This window comes from Mustela nivalis (assembly GCF_964662115.1).
Source record: "Mustela nivalis genome assembly, chromosome: 19".
NCBI classification, from domain to species: domain Eukaryota; kingdom Metazoa; phylum Chordata; class Mammalia; order Carnivora; family Mustelidae; genus Mustela; species Mustela nivalis.
In genome coordinates this window covers 34438603-34460987 of record NC_139038.1, presented here as the reverse complement: position 1 = coordinate 34460987, position 22385 = coordinate 34438603, and the positions used below count along the sequence as shown (strand labels likewise).

At 40.6% G+C, this 22385-nt stretch overlaps 2 protein-coding genes across 4 annotated transcripts in view; one reads left to right on the top strand and one right to left on the bottom strand.

Annotated features, from left to right (window-relative positions):
* Window positions 1-22385, top strand: part of RBFOX1 (RNA binding fox-1 homolog 1) — a 1569090-nt gene that overhangs the window by 228600 nt on the left and 1318105 nt on the right. The gene's annotated exons all lie outside the window — the stretch shown is intronic.
* LOC309854289 (proteasome maturation protein) lies at window positions 4443-5032 on the bottom strand. The gene has a single exon (XM_082713186.1). The coding sequence runs from the start codon at window positions 4979-4981 to the stop codon at window positions 4556-4558; it is 426 nt and encodes a 141-aa protein (XP_082569312.1). The 5' UTR covers window positions 4982-5032; the 3' UTR covers window positions 4443-4555.

Genomic DNA, 22385 nt, shown 5'->3' with positions numbered 1-22385 from the left:
AGCTCTCAGGGGCTTTTTTTTCCCTTGAATGCTTTCTGTATTGTTTTGGAGGCTGGTTATGAAAATGGTGGCCTCTCAATCTCCGGCCCTATAGGAGCTGAGAGCTCAGGGCCCCACTCCTCAGTTCACCCTCAGAGAAAAGCAGTCAATCCCTCCCATATCCCTGGTTTCTGGCCACTCTCCAGCCTGTGATGGAGCATTTCTATCTCTGGTACATGGCCCTGTTTGGAGTCTTCAAACCCAGCTGATTCCTGCAATGCTCTCCTGTGCCATCCTCCCAGAGGAGGAAGGTGAGTTTTCCTGGATCTGCTGCTTGTTGGGTACCTGCCTGAAGAGTAGTGGTCCAACTGTGCTGCAGATCACGGTTTAAGGTAATCCTGAGCTGAGGGCTCACTCCTTGGTTGTCTCTCTGCATGTGGCTTCCCTGCTCCAATGCCTGGGAACTCTGCCACATTCAGAGTTCTGGTCTTTTTGTGATCCCGTGAATCCTGAGACTGAGAGCTCCACCCCTTGCTTAGCCTCTGGAATGATGCCTCTCAGTGGAGCAGACTTCTAAAAGTTCCAATTTTGTGCTCTGCTTCTCTATCACTTGCTGGGAGTTGGCTCTTCCCCCACAGTCTCTCTTCCTGCATATCACTTCTGATTCACTTCTAAGGACATCCTACGTTCCAGAAAGTGGTCAATTTTCTATTCCTGGAATTGCTGTTCTTCTTCTCTTTTCTCTCCTGTTGAGTTTTTACCTGTTCAAAATGGTTTGATTACTATCTAGCTGAACTCCTGGGACCTGATGATATTTAGGTCTCCTACTCCTCTGCTATCTTGGTTCCCCCCTTTACTTAATTTATTTTAATTTTTCTCCATTATGCAATCATTGTATGCTGATTAATTTGGCCAAAAAATTGGAAGAATTGTTTTTAAAATCCATAATTTGATCACCTGGAGTACAAAGGCTTTCTTTACTGTGGAATATCATACAATTAAACAGATATGCTGGAGTTTTAGACCCAAAGACATCAGAATGTGCTTGTGTTTAGAGATAGGGTCTTTACAGAGGTAGCCAAATTAAAATGAAGTCATATGGACAGGACACCTTATGAGTGTGTGTCCTTTTAGAAAAGGGATGTTTGGATGCAGGGAGACACATAAGGAGAACATCATGAAGATTGACGTTAATGCGGCCACAAGCCAAGGAATGGTGAAGATTTTGAGCAAACCATCAGAACCTAGGAGACAGTTTTGGAACAAAACCATTCTACCTCACAGCCTCAGAAGGACCAGTGCTGCTAACACCTTGAGTTCTAAAATCTAGCTACCCAGGGGTGCCTGGGTGACTCGGTCAGTTATGTGTCACTCTCTTAATTAAACCTCAGGTCATGATCTCAGGTTTGTTGGGTGTCTCCTTGAGGATTTTCTCTCTCCTCCTTCCTCTGCTTCTTCCCCCTGCTTGTGCTCTCTTTTTCTAGTAAATACATGAATCTTAAAGAAAAAAAAATCTAGCCACCAGAATTCTGAGAGACAATGCATTTTTTGCAGTTTGTGGGACTTTGTTAAGGCAGTGGTGGAAAACTAATGCACTTTCAAATGTATCTTCCTGCTTCTGGTCTTGCTCCCACTTCTTTAATCAATTTCTCCAAAAACCTGCTTTTCTGTGTAACTCCTTGTGTAAAAGCTTTATGGCTCCTTCTTGTTACTGCAAAACATCCAGTGCCTTCGACAAACATCAAAAGCATTCTAGGATCCTGTAGAAGATATGTGTAAGGAAGAAAATGACTTTGCCTTTCTTACCAAGGCATTCCAGCAAAATGATAAGTACAGGAACAGAGGAAGCAGTCACTTTTTTAATGGGTGAATAAGTGAATCTGTTTTCCTTCAACACTGGTTTCATCTGGAAAGAAACCCTGCCTTTTCCCTAAATTGCTGTATCTTTTCCATACCTTCCCACTTGGTGACCTCTGATAGCTAGCTACCTATGGCTTTCCCTGATTTTGGATATGTGTCATTCAAGACCCTGATCATTTTTCAGTGCTTCCTCAAATTTTCCAATGTTTTCTGACCAGAAAAAATTCTTCCCTCCCTTTTTACTTTGATTATGTTACTATATGCTGGGTCCTGAGCATGGTAACATTACTTTTACAGTTTGGCTCCTGGTAGGTATCAATAAATATTTGCTAAGTGAGTAAATTGATTTAAATGAATATCTGGGATAACAAAGCTGAAATTATAACTGCAAAGTCTCCTTCCTCACTTATTTCTGTGTCTGGGCAACACTTTGTCTAAAGATTTCCCTCTTAAAATTTTTATTTACAAATGCTCTTCAGGACTTGTAAGAGAAAAGAGATGGCACTGAGTGCATTGTAAAGTTGAATTGCAGGTTGCCATGGAAACAGAGTTGAGAGTTGAGTTTTCTGTATATGAATGTTTTAATGAAAACATATTCTTAGCCATTATAGATGGGTTTGTGTACCAGAAGAGAAGTGCTTTATCTTAACATACTATTATGTTCATAAGTTAGATTGATGGTCCAAAGTATTATTTCATCGAATCACTATACATTATTGTGGTTTCCTTGCAGTAAGTGATCCCAGTGCTCACAAAATGAAGGCTGTTCTCGTTTGAGGAAGAAAACGTCTCTATAGGCTAATTTTTTTCCTTTTGATATTGAGAAGTAGCCCTTTTACTTTAGCCAAAGGACACTTACCTTAAGCATCTAAAATGATTTTCTTCTTTCTTTGAAATAATAATTGTCACTAATCATGCATGCATTCGATGTGCTATTGACAGTTATTGAATAATTGGAAAGGTTTCATGATGGTGGTGGTGATAATGATGGTAGTAATGAGAGAAGTGCAAAATGTACTCCCATACCCTTATGAAGTGGAGACCATGCACAAAACACTTTTGGGTTTTTCTAATTTTAAGGTGAGTATTCTTTAGTGTGGCTCAAAGGGTTAGACTATACAGATGATGGCCATTAGAATGCCCTGCTGTAGGCATGCTGGAATCATAATTAGGCAATCATTAGTACTATTTACAGTCCTCTGTTACAGATAATTTGTTGCCTACCCAGAGATGGCCGTACTACTCATTGTTTGTAGCAAATTTGAGGTACCATTTTGGTTACCTCTTGAAGATCTCTTTTAATACAGAGATCCAGCCTATCATTCTTCTCAAGTACCTTTTAATAGGAAACCTCCCAATAAACCTATTAAAAGCATAATGAAAACCTCATTCAGTCTTCTGTCAGGCTTCGGAACTGTAAGTGGCTTCTAATTTGCACAAGATTGGAATAGCATTGAAGAATTACAGTAACTAAGTGAAACACTCATCGGATTTTCAATTTTCTGATAGCATCCCATGTAATTTCTTGTAATGCATTTGTAGCCAAGCTCAGTGACACATGTCAAGGCTCATGCTGGAGCTTCTGCCCATATCCGTGTTATGTTGAAAAGCTTGATGCTGTCAGTGTTACTTATGGGGAGGGTGCAGATTGGTGCCTTGGTTTGGCCTTGATGGATATTCCATTATATTCGTTCCTCTGAACAACAGTCTCATAATTTCTAACAGCTCAGATAGATGCTTTTGATGCTTGACCTTTGACTTCATGTATTTATTGGAACGTACTGTGAATTGTTCCTTCCTCCTGAGTGCTTGGTGGAACATATAGTTTGTCCTTCTGTAGCTTGCGGTACCTGTTGAGTTTACTGCCTCTTTGGAACGAAGGCTATGTGCTTTGTATCCTGATAAATGAATTCCTTTTGGAGGAACCAAGAGAGGCAGAGGGCATCATGGCTATGAACCAGCAAGTTAAGACCCTGAATTTTCTTTAGCATATTTCATATTATTCTCAGTTCTTGTTTGCAAGCAAAAAAAGACAAATCTATTTTCCCTCACCAAAAAAAAAAAAAACAAAAACAAAAAAAACCACCTGTGAGTTTTTCTTCTAACCTTAAGCTGGAAGTCTCTTGTGCTTATTCTTACTGTTTTCATGGTTCATGACATATGTCAGTTGTTAACAACCTCAAGCCAGTAACAGAATTAAAAATAGACTAATCAAAGTTGGTAAAGGAAAAAAAAAAATGAGGTCAACCAGGCTTTGAAATCTTTGAAATAATTAATGGTGTTGCTGCTCTTTGGCATATGGTGCTGACAAGACTGTCCCACTCCTAGAGCAGGTATTTTGACTTATTTCTTACCTGAGTGAGGATGAATTTGCACTAATTCAACTACATACTCTATAGGCATCCCCTTTGTGACCAAAGGCATTTATTTGTGAGGTAGTGGGGTTAAGGTTAAAACAGTAGTCTAAAATCATATCACAGAGGCAAGCTAATTGGCTCACATGGGGATGTAGGCTATATCCTCCCTATGTTGCTTAAGAAGCCAAGAACCACCTTTTTGATCCTTCATTACACCCATGTAACATGCAAACATTTATGGAATTCTTTTTTTTTTTTTTCATGTGTCAGTACTTTTAATGTTGTGTACATCAAGTTATAGTAAAAAGATGACTATAAACAACATGCAGCCCCTCTATTTTCATGAACAGCACAACACATTACAATAAACCGAGTTTATATTCCACCATCAAGTGTGGTTCTCCCATTAGTTCACTTTGTGACGGGTCATTAAGAATATCTTCAAATCCAATAGTCTCATCATTACCTCTCAAAATATCCAGTGAAAGGTTTGAGCTTGGAAGAAATGGAAGACGCTGAACCTGCTGCACTGCCTTGAATTCCATTTGCAATTTTAGTGGAGCAAACAGACCCTGGATGTTTCTTAGTGTAGAAAAATTCATTTTATCTTGGTTGAGCTGAAAATTTTTTTCTGATAATTCAAGAGGATGACTGGGCAAAAGTTCATTTTTCACACAAGGTAGGCCTTTTCGAAGAAGATCATGACTTTCAAAAGGTCCACTTGCTGAAAGTTCAGTAACCGGAATACTGTCCTTTAACTGAGATCCAAGTCCTCTGGCATTCATCTTCACTTGCTCTGTGAACAGCCTCTCAGCCCCGTTACCGTCAGTCGACCCATTTATGGAATTCTTATGGGGAACAAAGTTCTTGGTCAGGTGCTGTGTGAGGAGGTGGTGGTAGGAGCAATAAAACATTCATTTTAGTGTAGCAGGGACTTCCTGGGTGCTCAGAACAAAATATGAATGTGTGCTTCTATTTAAAACTTATTGAAAAAAAATATGAGTCTTTCTTTCTATATGACTTATCTAATTGTTAGTCATTGAAACTATGTCAAACTTTAGACTGAAATTCTAGGTCAGATTTTTGTAGCCTCAGCCCTGTTGACATTGGGGCCAGATTATTTGGTAAGGGTTGGTGGGGGGCAGCTGTCTTGGGCACTGTAGGATGTTTAGCAGCACTAGATGCAATAAACCCCCTGTCCAGTTAACCTAAATTGCTTCCAGCCACAGGCACATATCCCTAGGGAGGTGGGAACGAAATTTTCAGTTGAGAGCCCCTGCTGTAGATGACTTCCTGGTGGTTACTGATGCTTTTGCTTTTAGAGACAGTAGGTGGTTGTTTTCTTGTCTATAAGATATAAAGTTTTTGGGATGACAGTGGGCCTAGCATAAGGATTCATTAATTTCATAGGGTAGACTTTTTGGTGTGTGAATTATATCTCAGTGTATTTGTTAATTAAAAATATGATATGGTCATCTTCGCCATTGGGTTTGAATTTCCTGAAACTTTCTGAGTCTCTGTATCCTACAGAAAGAGGTACCAGTATCTTCTGAGTATTATTTGAACCTTTATTAGTGAAGTGAGCTATTATTAGAGAAATGTGGGCAATACAGCTGTCAGTAAGTAGTAGATGTAAAGGAATGTTACACGGCTCTGAAGTGTGGCATAGTCTGTCTGTCCATGTGTTTTTCATAGTATATTATCCTTAGCAGTTGTCTTTGGGCCTTCTCTATCCTTCATCAATGGGAGTCCATTCAGACCTCATTAGGGTGGTCTGTAGCCTAACAGCAGCAACATTGCCTGGGAAGTTGATAGAGATGCAGAGATTCCAGCCCTCTTCCCGTCAAAGTTGGAGAAGCACTTCCTTAAAGGGCCCCTTCCATACCTCTCCATTGTTACCTAGGAGGACCTCTTTAGAGCCCTATTTGCATAGAAAACCTTTCTCTCTTGCTGATTACCCATCTCTCTCTCTGCTTCTACTTATTGGCATTCTGAAATTTTCTTCATAGTTTTCCTTGTTCATCACTCTACATTCCCACAAACACAGGACAGTCCCCGCCCCCCACCCCCGCTCTGTGATTCCGCAGTCCACTTTTGTACAGTGTTCCATTGAAAAACTTCCAGGATGGGTTAGAATCCTGGACTCCCAGGACAGAGTTCTGCAAAAATTGCTAGCTGAACCACACCCTGGAATTCTAGTTGACATTCTAGTGTCTCTTTATGTGTGTCCATTTGTAGACACACATGTTGCTGTAGAACTTAAGGTCTCCAACAATAGCTCCATCAAAAACACCGGACAGTTAAAACTTCACAGAGTATGTGCAGGAGATATTAGGATTAAGTGCTCCTTGAGATGGAGTCAGGGCTGGGAAAAACAGAAATATGGAAAGGGCATCATACTTAGTGCTAGTGCTTCCTTCACCATGTTACATTAAACTTAGCAGCCACCGCCACCAACTATGCCTCAGAACCTTCCCATATTTATCAATAGCATCACTATCCACTCAGTTGCTGAACCCAAAACCAAGGCATCATTATAGATTCCATATTTCCACTTCAGTCTTTCAGCGACCCTGCTGCTCTCAATTTTAGAAGAATCTCAGATGCATCCATGACTGGTCATCTCTGCTGCTGCTAACCTTGTCTAGGTACTATCTGTCACAGTCTTCTGCAGTGGTCTCTTGGATTTACCTGCCTGACAATGTCCACTACCCCCAGACTGTGACAGAAGTCTTAGACAGCAGCTGCCAGTCTAATTTCTAAACTGCAGATTGCTGGTGATATGCCCTTGCTTACATGCTTCAGTCTTCTTTCTAGTCTCCCAAGTCTTTGAGCATATTCTAGCCTTAGACATGTGTTCTCTCCCCACCTTCTGTGACACTCATCCTCCAGATACTTGCATGGATGGCTCATTATTCTTAAGTCTCAGCCTCAATTCTCACCCCCTTAAAGAAAGAACACCTATCAAATTAGGATCAGAGTACCCCTGTTTCTATTCCATGTGCCAAGTCTTTGAAATACCTTCCTCACCAAGTTAAGAATCGAACATTTCGGAAACATGCTGACAGTGTAAAACCACAATGACCCTCTGTTGGAATTGGACACATAGTTGGAATTGGAGATATCTAAAGAAAAGTTCATTTGCCATGCTTCAGTTTATCTAATAGAGAGAGAGAGATTGCCTATCAATTAAAACCACGAGGGTTGAGCTGGGATGTCATCCCTCGGGATTTGAAATACTTTCATCTAATCTGGAGCAGTTTTAGAATTCAATAATGCAATCAGGTTTTAGTATTTTTCCCCCACGTAATGATTCATGTGCCATGAAATTTTTCATTAAAAAATTCCAAGGCTCACAAAGTAGGAAAAAGAAAGGGGACCTCACACACCTCATTTGTTCAGCCATTTCGTGGAGGCCCCAAATGTAGATCATTGAAATGGAGCCTTGGAATTTTAAATCAAGTTTTACTTTGCAAATTTAATGAAATGCAAACAAATACTTAGCAGTTCTAAAGGGCATGAAGTCATTAAGGTTTCTCATTTTGTTAGGTGCTTTGGGGGCCTCCATAATTTTTGAAGTAAAATCAATTAAGTTCTGTGTGTGTGTGAATGTGCGTGACTGCTTTTGCAGTCTGTGGATAGATCAGGTGGACTCTGGGCTTAAATTTCTGTTATGCCCTTTTCAGCTGTGTGTCCTTGGGCAAGTTACTTAACCTTATGTCATATTTAAAGTGGGGATGCCTTAAGTTTTTCTGGAGGATCCAGTGCAGTGCACAGGTCTCTGCCCATGCTTGGTTGAATGCTTGAAATCTTTAATAATTTTTGAATAATGGGTCCTGTGTTTTCGTTCTGCATCTGGCCCACAAATTATGCAGCTGATCCTGATCTGATGAGATTATGTAAGTACAGTGCCTGTCAGAGTCCCTTGAATGAGGTGGGTACTACATATGCATTATCTCTTTTCCTTACATGTTTGAATAACTGTGTTTCTGCTTGCCTGGGTTAGACAAAATTGAAAATGCTGATACTTTTCTAGTCTCTCTCTTCAATCTATACAGCCACACCCCTAAGATAAACAGATTATTATTTGATTACTTTTAGGACTATAGGAATATATTCAATCCTCATACACACTCATTAGCAGTGTTGGGGGTATAGATGGTATTTCGAGGACATTTATGGCTTAATAGCATGGTACAATGCTTTGTGAGAACAGTTTGCCAACTGTAAATTGCTGTACAAGTCAGGGTGATGTGCACTGAAAAAAAATGTTTATTGAACAGTAACTGTGGTACAGATACAGGAAAAGAATGTATCAGAAACTTAGGGGGTTACTGACATTCAAAACCATAGCTCCCTAAATAGCAGCATTGCGTCTGTCAGTTCTGTGGGTATAAAGCTGTGTACTCTGCATTGCATGAAGTGTTGAGATGGTTGATTACAAAAAACACAGGGCTCTTGGCCAATGTAGGACTTTATGAGATATTAGTAGCCTAGAGGTAAAAATTGAAGCTGATGGAACAGATGCTTGGGAGAAAACATAGGGTGAGGTCAGAGAGAGTTGGAAAGGGGTCTTTGGGAAACATTTGTACCTGAGGTTCTCATCCTTTGCATTAACGTAGAATCCCCAGCAGCTTGACACAGGGGGTTCTGATGGGGGCTCCCTCTCCTAGGAAGAGAATCACCATTACTCTCCATTTAAAGAGCAAGAAAAGAGTTGAATTGAGTGCAGAGATAGCAGTGCTGACACAAAGAGGGGACCTGGAAAATCCTTTCTTTCTCTTTTCCAGGATAAATAATAATAATGAAATTAGTGTCTGTATTGACCATCTCTGTTCTCTGTTCTCTGAAATGACCTCATTGGTTACTGCCTCCTTTAGAACACCTTTAAGACCACCTTCTAACAGGCATTTTACTTCTCTCTTTTTTAAGCTCTCTCAATTGTTTTAATTATTTCATTCAGGGCATAGTGCACTCACAGAAGTTAACTTTTTGAAAGTTTTATATTTTTCGTCCCTCTCTACCATCGGATTGCAAGCTGCATGAGAGCAGGGGTCTTGTCAGTCTTCTCTATGGTTCCATTCCTTATGAGTTAGAAATGTGCCCGGCACATAGTAAGCCTTCAGATATTTCTTGAATGAATAAGTGAGTCAGTTTTCCATGCCAGAGATTATTCTTCATTGGGATTTTCTGGTTGTCCAGACATGTAGCTGAATTATGTGCATTTGGCCACAACTCTCTGATTTCCCTTTGGACCCAACATCCATGCTGGCTTCCCTGGACTCTTTCTCCCATGTTGGATATTTCTGCTGTTTTCTAGGTGGGTCCTTCTTACACATTCAGTGAGAAGAGTGTTCTGCAAAATCTACAAATCCTACCAGAGTGCAGGGTCTAGAGGGCAGGACAATGACTGGCTTTCCTGTTCATCCACACTCAATAAGTATACATTCAGTGCATCTCTATGCCACCTATACTCTTCCTGTATATAGTAGAGAAAGTGAGCTTGTGTCACAGGGGTTCTGAGTTTATGTCTAGGCTTCAAGGATACATAAGCCATTTCTTTTCAGGAATCACGTTGATATTTCACTAACAGTTTTTTGTGTACTTCTCTGTTTTCATGCATTTAATAGATCACAGCCCAAATATCACATTCCTAAAAGAACATGATTTGTTTGTTAGAAGAAGAGGAGGTATTAATAAGGCTATGCTGGTGCTGTTGTGAGCCAGGAGCAACACAGAGTGGGCATTAGATAGTACAGAATAAATGTGTTTACTGCGTCTCACTTCTTTCCCTGATAGTCTTGGGGAGTGAGGGGAAAAATTAACAAGGCATTTCTGCCTTTTATGGTTCTGCAGCAGCTTCGCTGAAATGCATCTTGGAATCTATGAAGGGCATTAATAAGATGGTATAAGAAGCTGCTTGCTTAAAAAGGGAAAATAAGCTTTAATTTAGATGACTGAATAGCCAGATGCTAATGAACTGCTATTGCAAATGTGAATGGCCATTTCTTGGGTTTCTAAACGATTTTCACACTTCCCAAGCTTTATTCAAATTTGTAATATCCTTTATGGTCTTCCTTTATTAGCCAGGGGAAAAGAAAAAAAAAATCTTGAGGACTTAGGTTTCCATCGGAGCTGATGGAATACACTAATAAAATCATATGTCATATTAAAATGTGAAATATACAGTGGTGTAATATTGTCTGAGTTGATCCATTGGAATAACATAATTAATAGGGGCTTTGGTTATTAATTTAGAAGGGCAAGAAGCTGAGGACAGCTTGGTTCTCTCTTTGTTCCCCCAACCCCCTCATTTTTCTCTCCTACTACTGACTTACGTGCTTGTGCACACACTCTCTTCTCTCTCTCTCTCTCTCTTTTTTTACTAGCTGCTGTTTTCTCCATCCAAATATGCATAGAAAAGTCTTAAGTGGCTGTTGAAACTCCCAGAGGCCTGTTTACTTCAAGGTGGAAGCAGGAAAGCTGCCATAATTCAGAAAGCAGCTTCTGGCATGAGATGAAAGTCAGATCAGCTCAAGTTTGGGTCAGAATTTAGAGGCCCCACTGGAGTGTTTATGCTTGTATCTGTAGTCCAGATAAGTTAGTGGAAGAAATTGTTCCCTGTGGCAGGTCATGAATCTAATTACCCTAGAAACATTACTACAGATGCTTGATTGAAAATTGCTAAGCAATGTATGCTGTCTGTGGCTTTCCCCACCTTCAAATCATGTGTGATCTATGGACAGCATCACCCACATGGGCCCACAGACCCATAACTCAAGGAGGGAGGCCATGTTTTCCCAGCCAAAATCAGACCCCCGAGAGCCCCTGTTGCTGAGCATCCATCCGAAAAAGTTCACCTCTTAGAGAAGAGAGAAAAAGAGAACTTTCCTGGAAAACAAGTGAGAGATATTGAAGATTCATGAGTTGACAAGAAAACACAGAGAAGAGATGGCTGGTTTTAGGAACTAGTTCAGTGCTTTCCTCTTTGTGGATTAGGTCCTTGTCTAAGACTCTTTCCTGCTGTTAGGGGATTTGAATATCTTTCTTTTTTTTTTTTTAAAGATTTTTATTTATTGAACAGACAGATCACAAGTAATCAGAGAGGCAGGCAGAGAGAGAGAGAGGAGGAGGAGGCAGGCTCCCTGCCGAGCAGAGAGCCCGATGTGAGGCTCGATCCCAGGACCCTGGGATCATGACCGGAGCCGAAGGCATAGGCTTTAACCTACTGAGCCACCCAGGCACCCCGAATATCTTTCTTAAGAAGGGTAAAATTATATCTGGTTTGAGTATCGACTACGGGTTCAAAATCAGGATAAGAGTATACCTTCCAGAAACCTCTATGGGCACAGTTTGGTGATTGACAATAGGGTTCCCAAGTTAGACACTCCTGGATCGAAGTCTTGTACTGACCCTTGCTAAGCCTGTGATATTGTGTGAGCTACTTATCTCTTAGCATCCATTTGCTAATCTTCAAAATAGGGCCAATGATGCTTACCTCCTAAGGTAGGGGTAGTATGATGTACAAACAAGGTCATTATAAGGATGATGGTACAAACAATCATTTAAGTGATTCCTATGGTGATAATTATAGGTCAAAGTATTACAACACCAAATAAGCAATATAACTATTGGGCAACCAAAGAGTATGCAGAGCACTGTATCTGAACAAATTAGATGGTCTATCTATTATGGTATGGAGATATATGTCTATATCTCCATATATTATCTATATCTATAGATATATATAAATATATAGATATATCTATCTATCTATCTATATATATATATTTTTTTCCCCTGTGAGGTCATTGATGGAAAGTAGGAAGAAGGCGGCATGGGAACTAGTGATGATGAAGAAGACAAACCTACCTAAATAAGCTAGTGCTTGGGTATCATCGCCGTCTGTTGCCTTGGGAGGGAATCTGCGATTGATGTTGGAGTTAGAAGGAAATGGATATAAATGTCAAAGAGGAACTGTGATACATGGTTGAGCAAAGAAAATATTGTTCAAATCATCTTTTAGGAATTTGGAATGTATGGAAAGTAAATTTCTTTCTCATTAGTTATGTGACCATGGGCCCTACCCCGGTGTTAAATGGTTGCCTGTTCAATTGAAAAGAAGCAGAGTGTGGCTGCTTTACACAGTAAGATCTGCCTCTGTCCCTCTTGGGTATCCAGGAGACAAACTCTAGGAAAGCTAAGACATGAAATGGTGATTTCCTTTAAAACAAAGACAGTATTACAATTCAGGGTCAAAGGTTTTGGAGTTTGGACTATTGAGGATCACAGAAGTCTGGACCCCCAATTCAGAAATAGAGTGAGACTAGAAGGACCATCTGCTGAGTGAATGGAAACATTGGAACATTCAGCATGTGCTTTATGATCCAGAAGGTAGATTTTCCCCCTGTTCATGTATACTACTTCAAGGACTTGGTCGTGGGAGAAGGAGGTTTTAATCTCCAGGTTACTGGTTAAGAAATGTCCCACGTTGGTAGTGACTAGAAGGCATTGCCATCTGCCAGCTGCTCAGTAGCCTGTAGGAAATGACATAGAGGTCTCAAAGCAAACCATAAGGGGCAGGTGTTTCCGACCAACTGTAACTCTGTGTACAATGACCCAGACTCGGACCCAGTGAAGTGGTCCTCCCAGAGTCTGATTGGAAAAGAACAGGTGGTATAGAGTGGACATATCCATGTGGGAATCAGCAATGCCAGCCTCTCTTTGGAACTCACCAGTTTGAAAGAAATACTTTATTTTTCACTTTGAGAGACTTTTAAATTATTGTTCTTGCTGAGCAGTTCAAGATGATATAAGCAACTGACATTTGAAATTCTTTCTATGCCAGGTACTCTGATGAGTGCTTTACCTGCACGGTGTCACTTTATCATCCCAACTGCCCTTAAGAGACTGACATGGGGAGCGCCTGGGTGGCTCAGATGGTTAAGCAGCTGCCTTCAGCTCAGGTCATCATCCCAGGGTCCTGGGATCAAGCCCCTCATCAGGCTCCCTGCTTGGTGGAGTGCCTACTTCTCCCTCTCCCTCTGCCTCCTGCTCTGCCTACTTGTGCTCTCTGTCGCTCTGTCAAATAAATGAATAAAATCTTAAAAAAAAAAAAAAAGAGAGAGTGAGAGAAACTGACAAAGTTACTATTTTACAAAGTAGGAGATAAACGCTGATCAAAATGATGGGATTTGCCTGAGGTCACAGAAGTAGTAAACCAAGCAGGCAGGACTCAAGTCCAGCTCTTTATCTTGGGTTTAAGCTCATTCATTTTTTTTTTTTTAAGATTTTATTTATTTATTTGACAGAGAGAGGTCACAAGTAGGCAGAGAGGCAGGCAGAGAGAGAGTGGGAAGCAGGCTCCCTGCTGAGCAGAGCGCCCGATATGGGACCCAATCCCAGGACCCTGAAATCATGACCTGAGCTGAAGGCAGAGGCTTAACCCACTGAGCCACCCAGGCGCCCCAAGGGTTCAAGCTCATTCTATTATTTTATTTAATTTGCTAAAATAACTTTAAAAATCAACAATCTGTTTATGTTATACCCCCAAAGAAGTATCTATTAGGGCTCTTGGGCAGATCAGTCAGTTAAATGTCTGCCTTCAGCTCAGGTCACTATTCCAGGGTCTTGGGATCAGGGCCCGCAATAGGCTCCTTGCTTGGTGGGATCCTGCTTCTTTCTCTCCTCCCTGCTTGTGCTCTGTCTCATTATCTTTGTCATTATCTGTCTTTCTCTCTCTCTCTCTCTCAAATAAATAAATTTTTTAAAAAAGAGAGAAGTATCTATTACTTCTTGGGACACATGAACTAATGCAGGAGTGTTCAGACACCACAGGTAACCTACCCAGCAGTCAACTTCACCAGCACCCTGGCTAATGGAACAGGATTTTATTAAGGGATTGGGAAGCTGTGTGTTTCACAGGAGCCTCTGCTAATCTCAGGAAATGAATCATGGTTAACTTGAGCCAATTATGGAGCATTTCCCTTGCTAGCAGTTAGATGCGGTAGACATGTGACCTTGTTCTTGGCCAAGGGGTGTGAGAATTTCTGCTAGGGGGATGCTTGCTGGACATTCTCTTGATCTTAGACATGCAGAAGAGAATGCTTATTTTTTGACTCCTGACATGATTGTGAGAGAGACTTGTCCATCAAGTAACAGTAAGAAAAGCCAGCCAAACAACCTGTGGATGTGCTTTGGGGAATGGAAGAATGAGAGAGGACTGCCCTGTTGTTGCCAATAACCTAACTGGAGTTGCCCTAGCTCTTTACATTTTGGTCTATTTGATAATAGATGGATTTATTTATAAACCCATTTGGGGACTCTTCTGTTACTTGCAACTGAACATTCTTGGTGAAATGAAATCATTTCCTAGACTAATCACCATGGGTCAAGGATGGGATGTCCTGATTGTCTAGACCCGGTCGTGTGACCACCTTTGAAGATGGAGGTTGAAAACACAGTAAGCAGTATCCAAACCACATGGAAACTAGGAAGGCTGATTCCTGAAAATAAAGCTGAGCAGGAAGATGTGATGGATTCTGGACAACCAACAATAATATCCATCCTAGTCACTAGGCATCGAATAAAATGCTGGTCTGAAAGCATACAGTGCTTTCAACCATCTGGGTGGCATCCTGGCCCTATCTGAGTCAGTATTTTGCAGAAAGTGGTTGGATTGAACTGGAGGCTGTGAATCACAGGTAATGTTCCTCAGTGTAGTCAGATGATCGTGAATAAGGCTGCTTCATTCTGTCTTAGAAGTTCAATGAGGTTCAGCGTGTGAGTCAATAGTGACAAAAATAATGGTGGCTCATACCAGTCTTCACATGCCTGTGTGCCTTCCTTTGATTTTCAGTCATAAAGAATCTCATTTGATTTTTATATAAAACCCAAATTTGAATTTTATTGGAATACTTATACACGATTACCTTTCAGTGAAACTTACTGTCATTTCAGCTGTCATTTCATGTTCTAGCAAATGGAGGGTTGGTTTTTTTTTTTTTTTTTTTCACTTCCTTTCAAGTTGTTAGTTTCATTAAACAAATATTTATAGAGTACTTCTATGAGTTAGGCTTTGTGGAGGAGAAAGAAATCAGACAAAAGTCCCTGTCTTGAGGTACTGCTTACTTGAAAACATTTGGTGGTGTGTGTTGCATAAATAAAAGTCCAGTATTCTGTATTTGAGTATTATGTTCTTTGTAATTGTTAGAAACGGAAAGCTGGTTATCTAGCCATTTATGCGTCGGTCACATTTCTGTCATAAGTTTTCATGGGGACCGTCGTCTCTTCTTTCAGTTCCTGCGATGGTTGTAATTTTACTTTCAATGTGGTGATTCTTTGAGGACTGTTGTGCCTACTGCTGGGCCCTAGGTTCCCGAAGGCAGAAACCACTCTATTCCCTTTTCCAGCATAGGATCTGCCATATATCAGGTACCCAATAAATGCTCAATGAATTAACAAAAGAATCCCTTCTTCTTCTGCTTTTTCACTCTAGAGGTCCATGGGCTTTCTTGGATCTCATATGGTTGATGAAATGTCATGTTAATATCAAGAACTAAGTACAATGAATGTGCCCTTAATCTCAATTTTTAGCAGCTCTAGAGAGCTCTCTTGTTAGGGCTCCAACCTATATTTCCTTGTAAATTTGGCAGGGATGTGATTTGGATCCACCTGTTGCCCACATAAACAAAAAAGACAAATAGAAGCCTGACATGATGTGGCAATAGAAAGGAAAATTGCTCTTTCAAAGTGCCAAGAAGAGGATATTAGGCATTGAATCAATATCTTCTCAGGTTTGTGCTATTCTCTCCTCTCATCGGTCTTGAGGTGCCATAATGACTGTGGGGAGTAGTGGTCTGGTGCTTAATAACAGAACCTGAGACTTGCTTAAACCTCTCCTCCACCACAGGGCAATAAGATAACCTTGGGATTGGTCTTACACTTGCTGAAAATGTTCACGCCTCAGGTGTGCTGAAAATGTAAGAGTCGACCTTGATTCTGTACTTCCTCTCATCTACCACACCTAGTCCTATCTGAGCAGGTCTGTCAGCCCTCCCTCCAAATCTCAGGTCCTCCCACTTTTCTACTTCTCCATAGTCACCATCTTAGGACACACATACCACCTTTGGATCATTCCTCGTAGAGCTTCACAGCTGAACTCCTACACATAGATTCTCCCATATCAAGCCAGAGCAGTGCTCTAAATGCCCCGGTGGCTTTACAACATGGTTAGAACAAAATACAAAGTCCTTTGCCTGTTCTGCAAATCTCTCCATCACCTGCTTCCTGACGCTACTCAGATCTCATTTCCTACCACTTTATAAGCCATCCTTGTACCAATCTTAGGACTTTGGGCATGCTGGCCCCTCCATGAGATGCTGTGCACCTGACCTTCTTAAGTTCAATCCCAAGTGTCACATCCCTAGAGAGACTTCTCCTGACTAGTGTATGGGACAGTGTAGACATCCTGCTTCCCAATGATCTTGTGTTATTAATACTAGGACATTTACTACTTGTTTATTTGTGTTTTCTCTCTGTTCCTACCCACTGACATGTGGGATGTCAGCTGTGTAAGAGCAGAGCTTTTTCTAACTATTCTGTAGCCCTGCCTCTTGGTCAGTCCTTAATAAGTAATTTTTTAAAAAATATTTTATTTATTTATTGGAGAGAGAGCAGAGTGAGAAAGAGAGAAAGAGAGGAAGTACACAAGTAGGGGTGTAGAGACAGTGCTCCTTGCTGAACAGGGAGCCCCATGCGGGGCTCGATCCTACGACTCTGGGATCATGATCTGAGCTAAAGGCAGACACTTAACCAACTGAGCCACTCAGGTGTCTCTCTTATAAGTAATTTTTTTTTAAATATTTTATTTATTTATTTGACAGAGAGAGATCACAGTAGGAGAGAGGAAGGGAAGAGATCACAGAGAGAGAGGAAGGGAAGCAGGCCCCCTGCTGAGCAGAGAGCCCGATGTGGGACTCGATCCCAGGACCCTGAGATCATGACCCGAACCGAAGGCAGCAGCTTAACCCACTAAGCCACCCAAGTGCCCCACTTATAAGTAATTAAAAACAAAAATTAGTAAATTATCACTTTGTAGGTCAGTCCTCTTACATTTACCCCACTGGCCTGCAAAGTTGATTAATGAACTACCCTACTCAAGTTGAGAAGGGATTTTACACTGAAGAGAAAATCTAATAGAAGTTAACATCCAAGTCCAATATCAAAAATATGTCTGGAAGGGAACCAAATGTCATCTGCTTCACTCCACAGTGGCTTTCAGATGACAAATACCCAAAATCATTTAGGGTAGTAGGGTGTGTTTGAAAGAGTTGGAGACAGTTGCTTCGGTCATGCCCAGGAAAAGTCATTGTCCTGTACATGTGCTGGGCTTTCATTTGGAGACACCAAGTTTCTGGCTTCAGTCTCAATCTACAGTTGAAATTGCCAGCCTTCATGTTACTATTACCAACAGATATTTTTCCTTTATGAATCATCTAGCCAGCCCCCCTAATCACTGGGAACAAACTTTGAGTAGGTTGAACCAAATTAGGTGTCAGAGTACTTGCTTTCTAGCCAAATAAGCTTTCAGAAACCAGGAGAGATGCAAAGCACTGTCAGTCCTTCACAACCATGTAATTGTGTTCCTCTTTGAAAGTCTGACTTTTTTTTTTTCTTAGCTATTAACCAGCATTAGCTGCAAAAGCATTACACAAAAGAAAACTCCTTCATTATGAGTGTCAGAATCAAACAATTAAGATTTCCAAAGGATAGAATTTGTATTTTAGACAGGAAGTACCTGGGTGTGCTCATAGCTTAATGTTTAAGTGCCTGGTGCACCTTTAAGAAGCGCTAATTCCTGGGGCCCTTGGGTGGTTTAGTGAGTTAAGCCTCTGCCTTCTGCTCAGCTCATGGTCTTAGGGTCCTGGGAATGAGCCCCGCACTGGGCTCTCTGCTCATCAGGGAGCCTGTTGGTACCTCTCTCTCTGCCTGCCTCTCTGCCTACTTGTGATCTCGCTCTCTCTGTCAAATAAATAAAATCTTAAAAAAAAGAAGTGGTAATTCTTTGGGGGCACCTGGGTGGCTCATTTGGTTAAGCAACTGCTTTCTGCCTCCATCTTGATCTCAGGGCCCTGGGTCTGACCTCTGGCTCCCTGCTCAGCAGGGAGTCTTCTTCTCTCTTTCTCCCTCTGCTCCTACCCCCTACTCATGCTCTCTCTCACTCTCTTTCTCAAATAAATAAAATCTTAAAAAAAAGGGGGGGGGGAGGCTAATTCCTTTCTGTACGAGATAGGAAATGCAGGGCACGAACACATGAATCACTCCCAGTGATAGGCTACACAAAGGACAAGGGTTCCAGCAGGTGGTTTCTTTTCCTTTTCCAAGAACAGCGGTACTAATGTTTCCAAGGAAATACAAACTCAGGGGGAAATGCAGCACCCAAATAATGTTCATAGGGTTGTACAATATGGGATGTTTGGAAACACAAATTGAGGAGAATGGGCTTACAATGCAGTTTTGAGTGTAAACAGTAATTCAACATAGAATGAGGCCCAGGGAAGTTTAATTAGGAATTAACCTTTGGACACAGGACTGAAGGTAAGGTTGCCCTGCAAGTGGATCCCTAGATTGGGAGCTATACTGCCTGAAATGAGAATTTTTGGCAGCAAGAGGGTGGAAACATGACAAGGGGGCCCTGTTGACCAGAAGACCAATTTAGTTTTTTGGAAAATTGCTTTGTGGAAGTGATAAGACCATCTACCATGTCAAGGCAATTACATTTTTGGAGAAATGTTCTAAACTAAACAACTTTTGGTAGTATGTTAAATTTCATTTAGACATTTTGCATGAAGGAATCCTGTCTGAGCATAAACAGAAGGGTAAGTTCAATGTTGTTGCAACCCTTGGTTGTACCAAATGCCTTAGAACTGAGAAGGTTGTAAATAAGATACATCAAGGAGGGTTTCTTTTTTCCCTTTCGTTAAGTTGGTATGTTAATTCTAACAGTGAGGTCTTCACTGGATGTTCTCTGAGCTTGAGAAATATCTCAGTGTCTTCCTCTCAAGACTGGAAAGCCTTTATTGGTTATTATTGTTTCCTTTGCAAATGTTTCAGTACAACATAGTTTCAAATAGAGTAAACAACCACTGATATGTAAAAATGCTAGGTCCATCTGACATTTTAGCCTAAATCTGCAGTGTTAAGAGTTGATGGGTACCTATTAGAATATTTTTACCTAAACCTTAATTAAATGCAATACATATAGAGAAGGGGAAGAAGTATAAAAGAAGTGCCAGTTTAGGGAGGAAGTAAGAAGTATAATTTCTGCCTGTCAAACATTGCGTACTTTATTATGTTTTATATTCTGTGACTAAAGATTTGGCAATATTAATTATCATCCAAAGACTATAAGCTCTAGGGAGAATTATTTATTGTGATATTATACCTATGCATTCAAAACCTGGCAGATTCTTATATATCTTCAAATTATCATTAATGCCAATAACTAGATTTCTTTCATATCATAAGCCTGGTAATACTATAAATAATGATAAATTAAAGTGTTAAAAATTATCTCTTCTTGTGTTAGGATTGTTCTCTGCATCTCTTTTTACTCTGGGGATACTACATTCTAAAATTTATACATTAGGTAGAAGTGACATTTTTCACAAATACTCCTTTTGGTATTTTCTTATTAAAATGTTTTAATTGCATATAAAAACTCAATGGAGCTCATCACAAGAGTGTCAATGTGTTTGAAATACTTGCTTTCATAGAATGCTAAATACCATCTAAAAATTAGTTTTATAAAGTTGAATAATTTTTTAAAAGATTTGTTTATTGATTTTGAGAGAGAGTGGGTGTGAGAGTGAGTATGGGGGGAGGGGCCGAGGTAGAGAAGAGAGAATCCTCAAGCAGACTCCCCACTGAGTGTGGAGCCCAATGTAGAGTCCACCTCATGACCCTGAGATCATGACCTGAGCAGAGATCAAGAGTTGGATGCTTAATTGAGCCACCCAGGTGTGCCTTCAGTTTTAAGGGACACCTTAAACCTTTTTATTAAAAGATCTTAAGTAGGGGTGCCTGGGTGCCTCAGTGGGTTAAAGCCTCTGCCTTCGGCTCAGGTCATGATCTCAGGGTCCTGGGATCGAGCCCCGCATCGGGTTCTCTGCTCATCAGGGAACCTGCTTCCTCCCCTCTCTCTGCCTGCCTCTCTGCCTACTTGTGATCTCTGTCTGTCAAATAAATAAGTAAAATCTTAAAAAAAAAAGAAAAAGAGGATTAAAAAAAAAGATCTTAAATAAAGTTTTGGGGGAAAAGTATGCAATTAGCCAAATAGCTCTAAATATGTAAAGGGTTAATAGTATGATTTATATGTTTACCTAGTTAATAATATACCTTATTTTTGTTGTAATTTAAGAATTGTGGACTTCTGATTATTTGGGTTACATCACTCACAGATTAGCTGTGATCTTATATGGAACGATGCAATGTCTAAGCCTAGTTTGTTCAGTTTTTGTGTTGTGATAACAGTAACCTGATAAGGTTATAGTCGTCACAGTGTCTGTGGTTTCATTTAGCCAGCCGGTCAGCTATAGTCTTGACCGAAGTAGATGATCTTCCTCCTGATTTTGGGTCAGAAAGTCAGTAGTAACCCAACACTGTGTCACAAAACCTTTGTCGTTCACTTCACTTCCTCTCATCACTAGGCATTTTATCGTCACATCATCACAGGAGGAAGGCTGAGCACAGTATAAGAAGATATTTTGTGAGAGAGACCATAGTCACGTACCTTTAATTAGAGTATATTAGAATTGTTCTGTTTTTATTATTATTGTTAATCTCCGCTTGGGCCTAATTCATGAATTAAACTTTATCATAGGTACATATGTATAAAGAAAAACAGTATATGTAGGGTTCTGTATTATACATACTTCCAGGCATCCACTGTGTGTGGGGGGTTGGTACCCACTGTTGATAAGGGGGTGGCTACTGTAATATGAAGATAAAATAAGATAATGAATGTAAAGGGCTGAATTAAGGGCTTGAGATATAGTAAGTGCTCAATAAGTGATAGCTCATGATTATTGTTTTCATCTTATTTATTGGTGAAAAATATTAATCTTTAAATTAATCTTTAAACTACCTTTACAGCTGCCTAACAGGAACAGTCATGTAGTCCTGTTCTCCATGTGGTGCGTGTTCCAGGGTTCATTATACGGAGATAGCAAAAACCAGAAAGGAAATCGTACTTAGGAAGCAGCTATTTACACAAGTCTCGCTCATGAAGAATTCAAATTTGAGAATTCCAAACCCAGTGAAGATAACACGTCTGCCCTCTGGTGGATATTAATTTCAACTAGTTAGAATTTTCCCAGCTAGACTAGAGATTTTTTACGTCCCTGAAAAGCCATAGCTGTGTGACTGGAACAACAGCTCTGCCTGCTTCTTTTGAATTCTGATAAATATGCAGGTGAACATTTAAGCGCATAACATGCATGAGGAAATGAAATGTTTTATGGCTACAGAGAAGTGTTCTCTTCCTTTTTGTTCAGCCCCGTCAGGACTCAGCAGTTGCTAAGGGTTATTTACAAGAACTCTGAGCTGTCTGATCACTCAGCTGTGGAAGGTAAATGAGATTTTTTAAGGTGTAGGGAAAAGGAGAGACCAGGGGTAAAGTGGGACAATGCATGAGAAAAAGACCGATGTCAAACTCACAAACTAGAATTGCTGGGACACAGCCGCTACTAACTTGATTTGATGGGAAAGGCGTAGTCATTGTTTCTTCTATGACATGAACGCCCACCCCCACATGGTAGAGTGGGGACTGTCCTGCAAAGGGCTGCAGTTTTTAGGGTGTAGTCTTTTATTTTTCTTTTTTTAAAGATTTTATTTATTCATTTGACAGACAGAGATCACAAGTAGGCAGGGAGACAGGCAGAGAGAGAGGGAGGAAAGCAGGCTCCCTGCCGAGCAGAGAGCCCGATGCGGGGCTCGATCCCAGGACCCTCGATCACGACCCGAGCCAAAGGCAGAGGCTTTAAACCCACTGAGCCTCCCAGGTGCCCCAGGGTGTAGTCTTTTCATCTTCCTATTCATGTCAGTTTTTAAAAAAAGAAATGAGACTCTTGTTTTCCAGTGGCTTCAGGTTCTCAAGGTAGAAAACATTTTAGTTGGCATTTAAGTGAC

Bases quoted from the DNA above. Each gene is read 5' to 3' on its own strand.
- LOC309854289 (XM_082713186.1), bottom strand. From the start codon at position 4,981: ATGAATGCCAGAGGACTTGGATCTCAGTTAAAGGACAGTATTCCGGTT.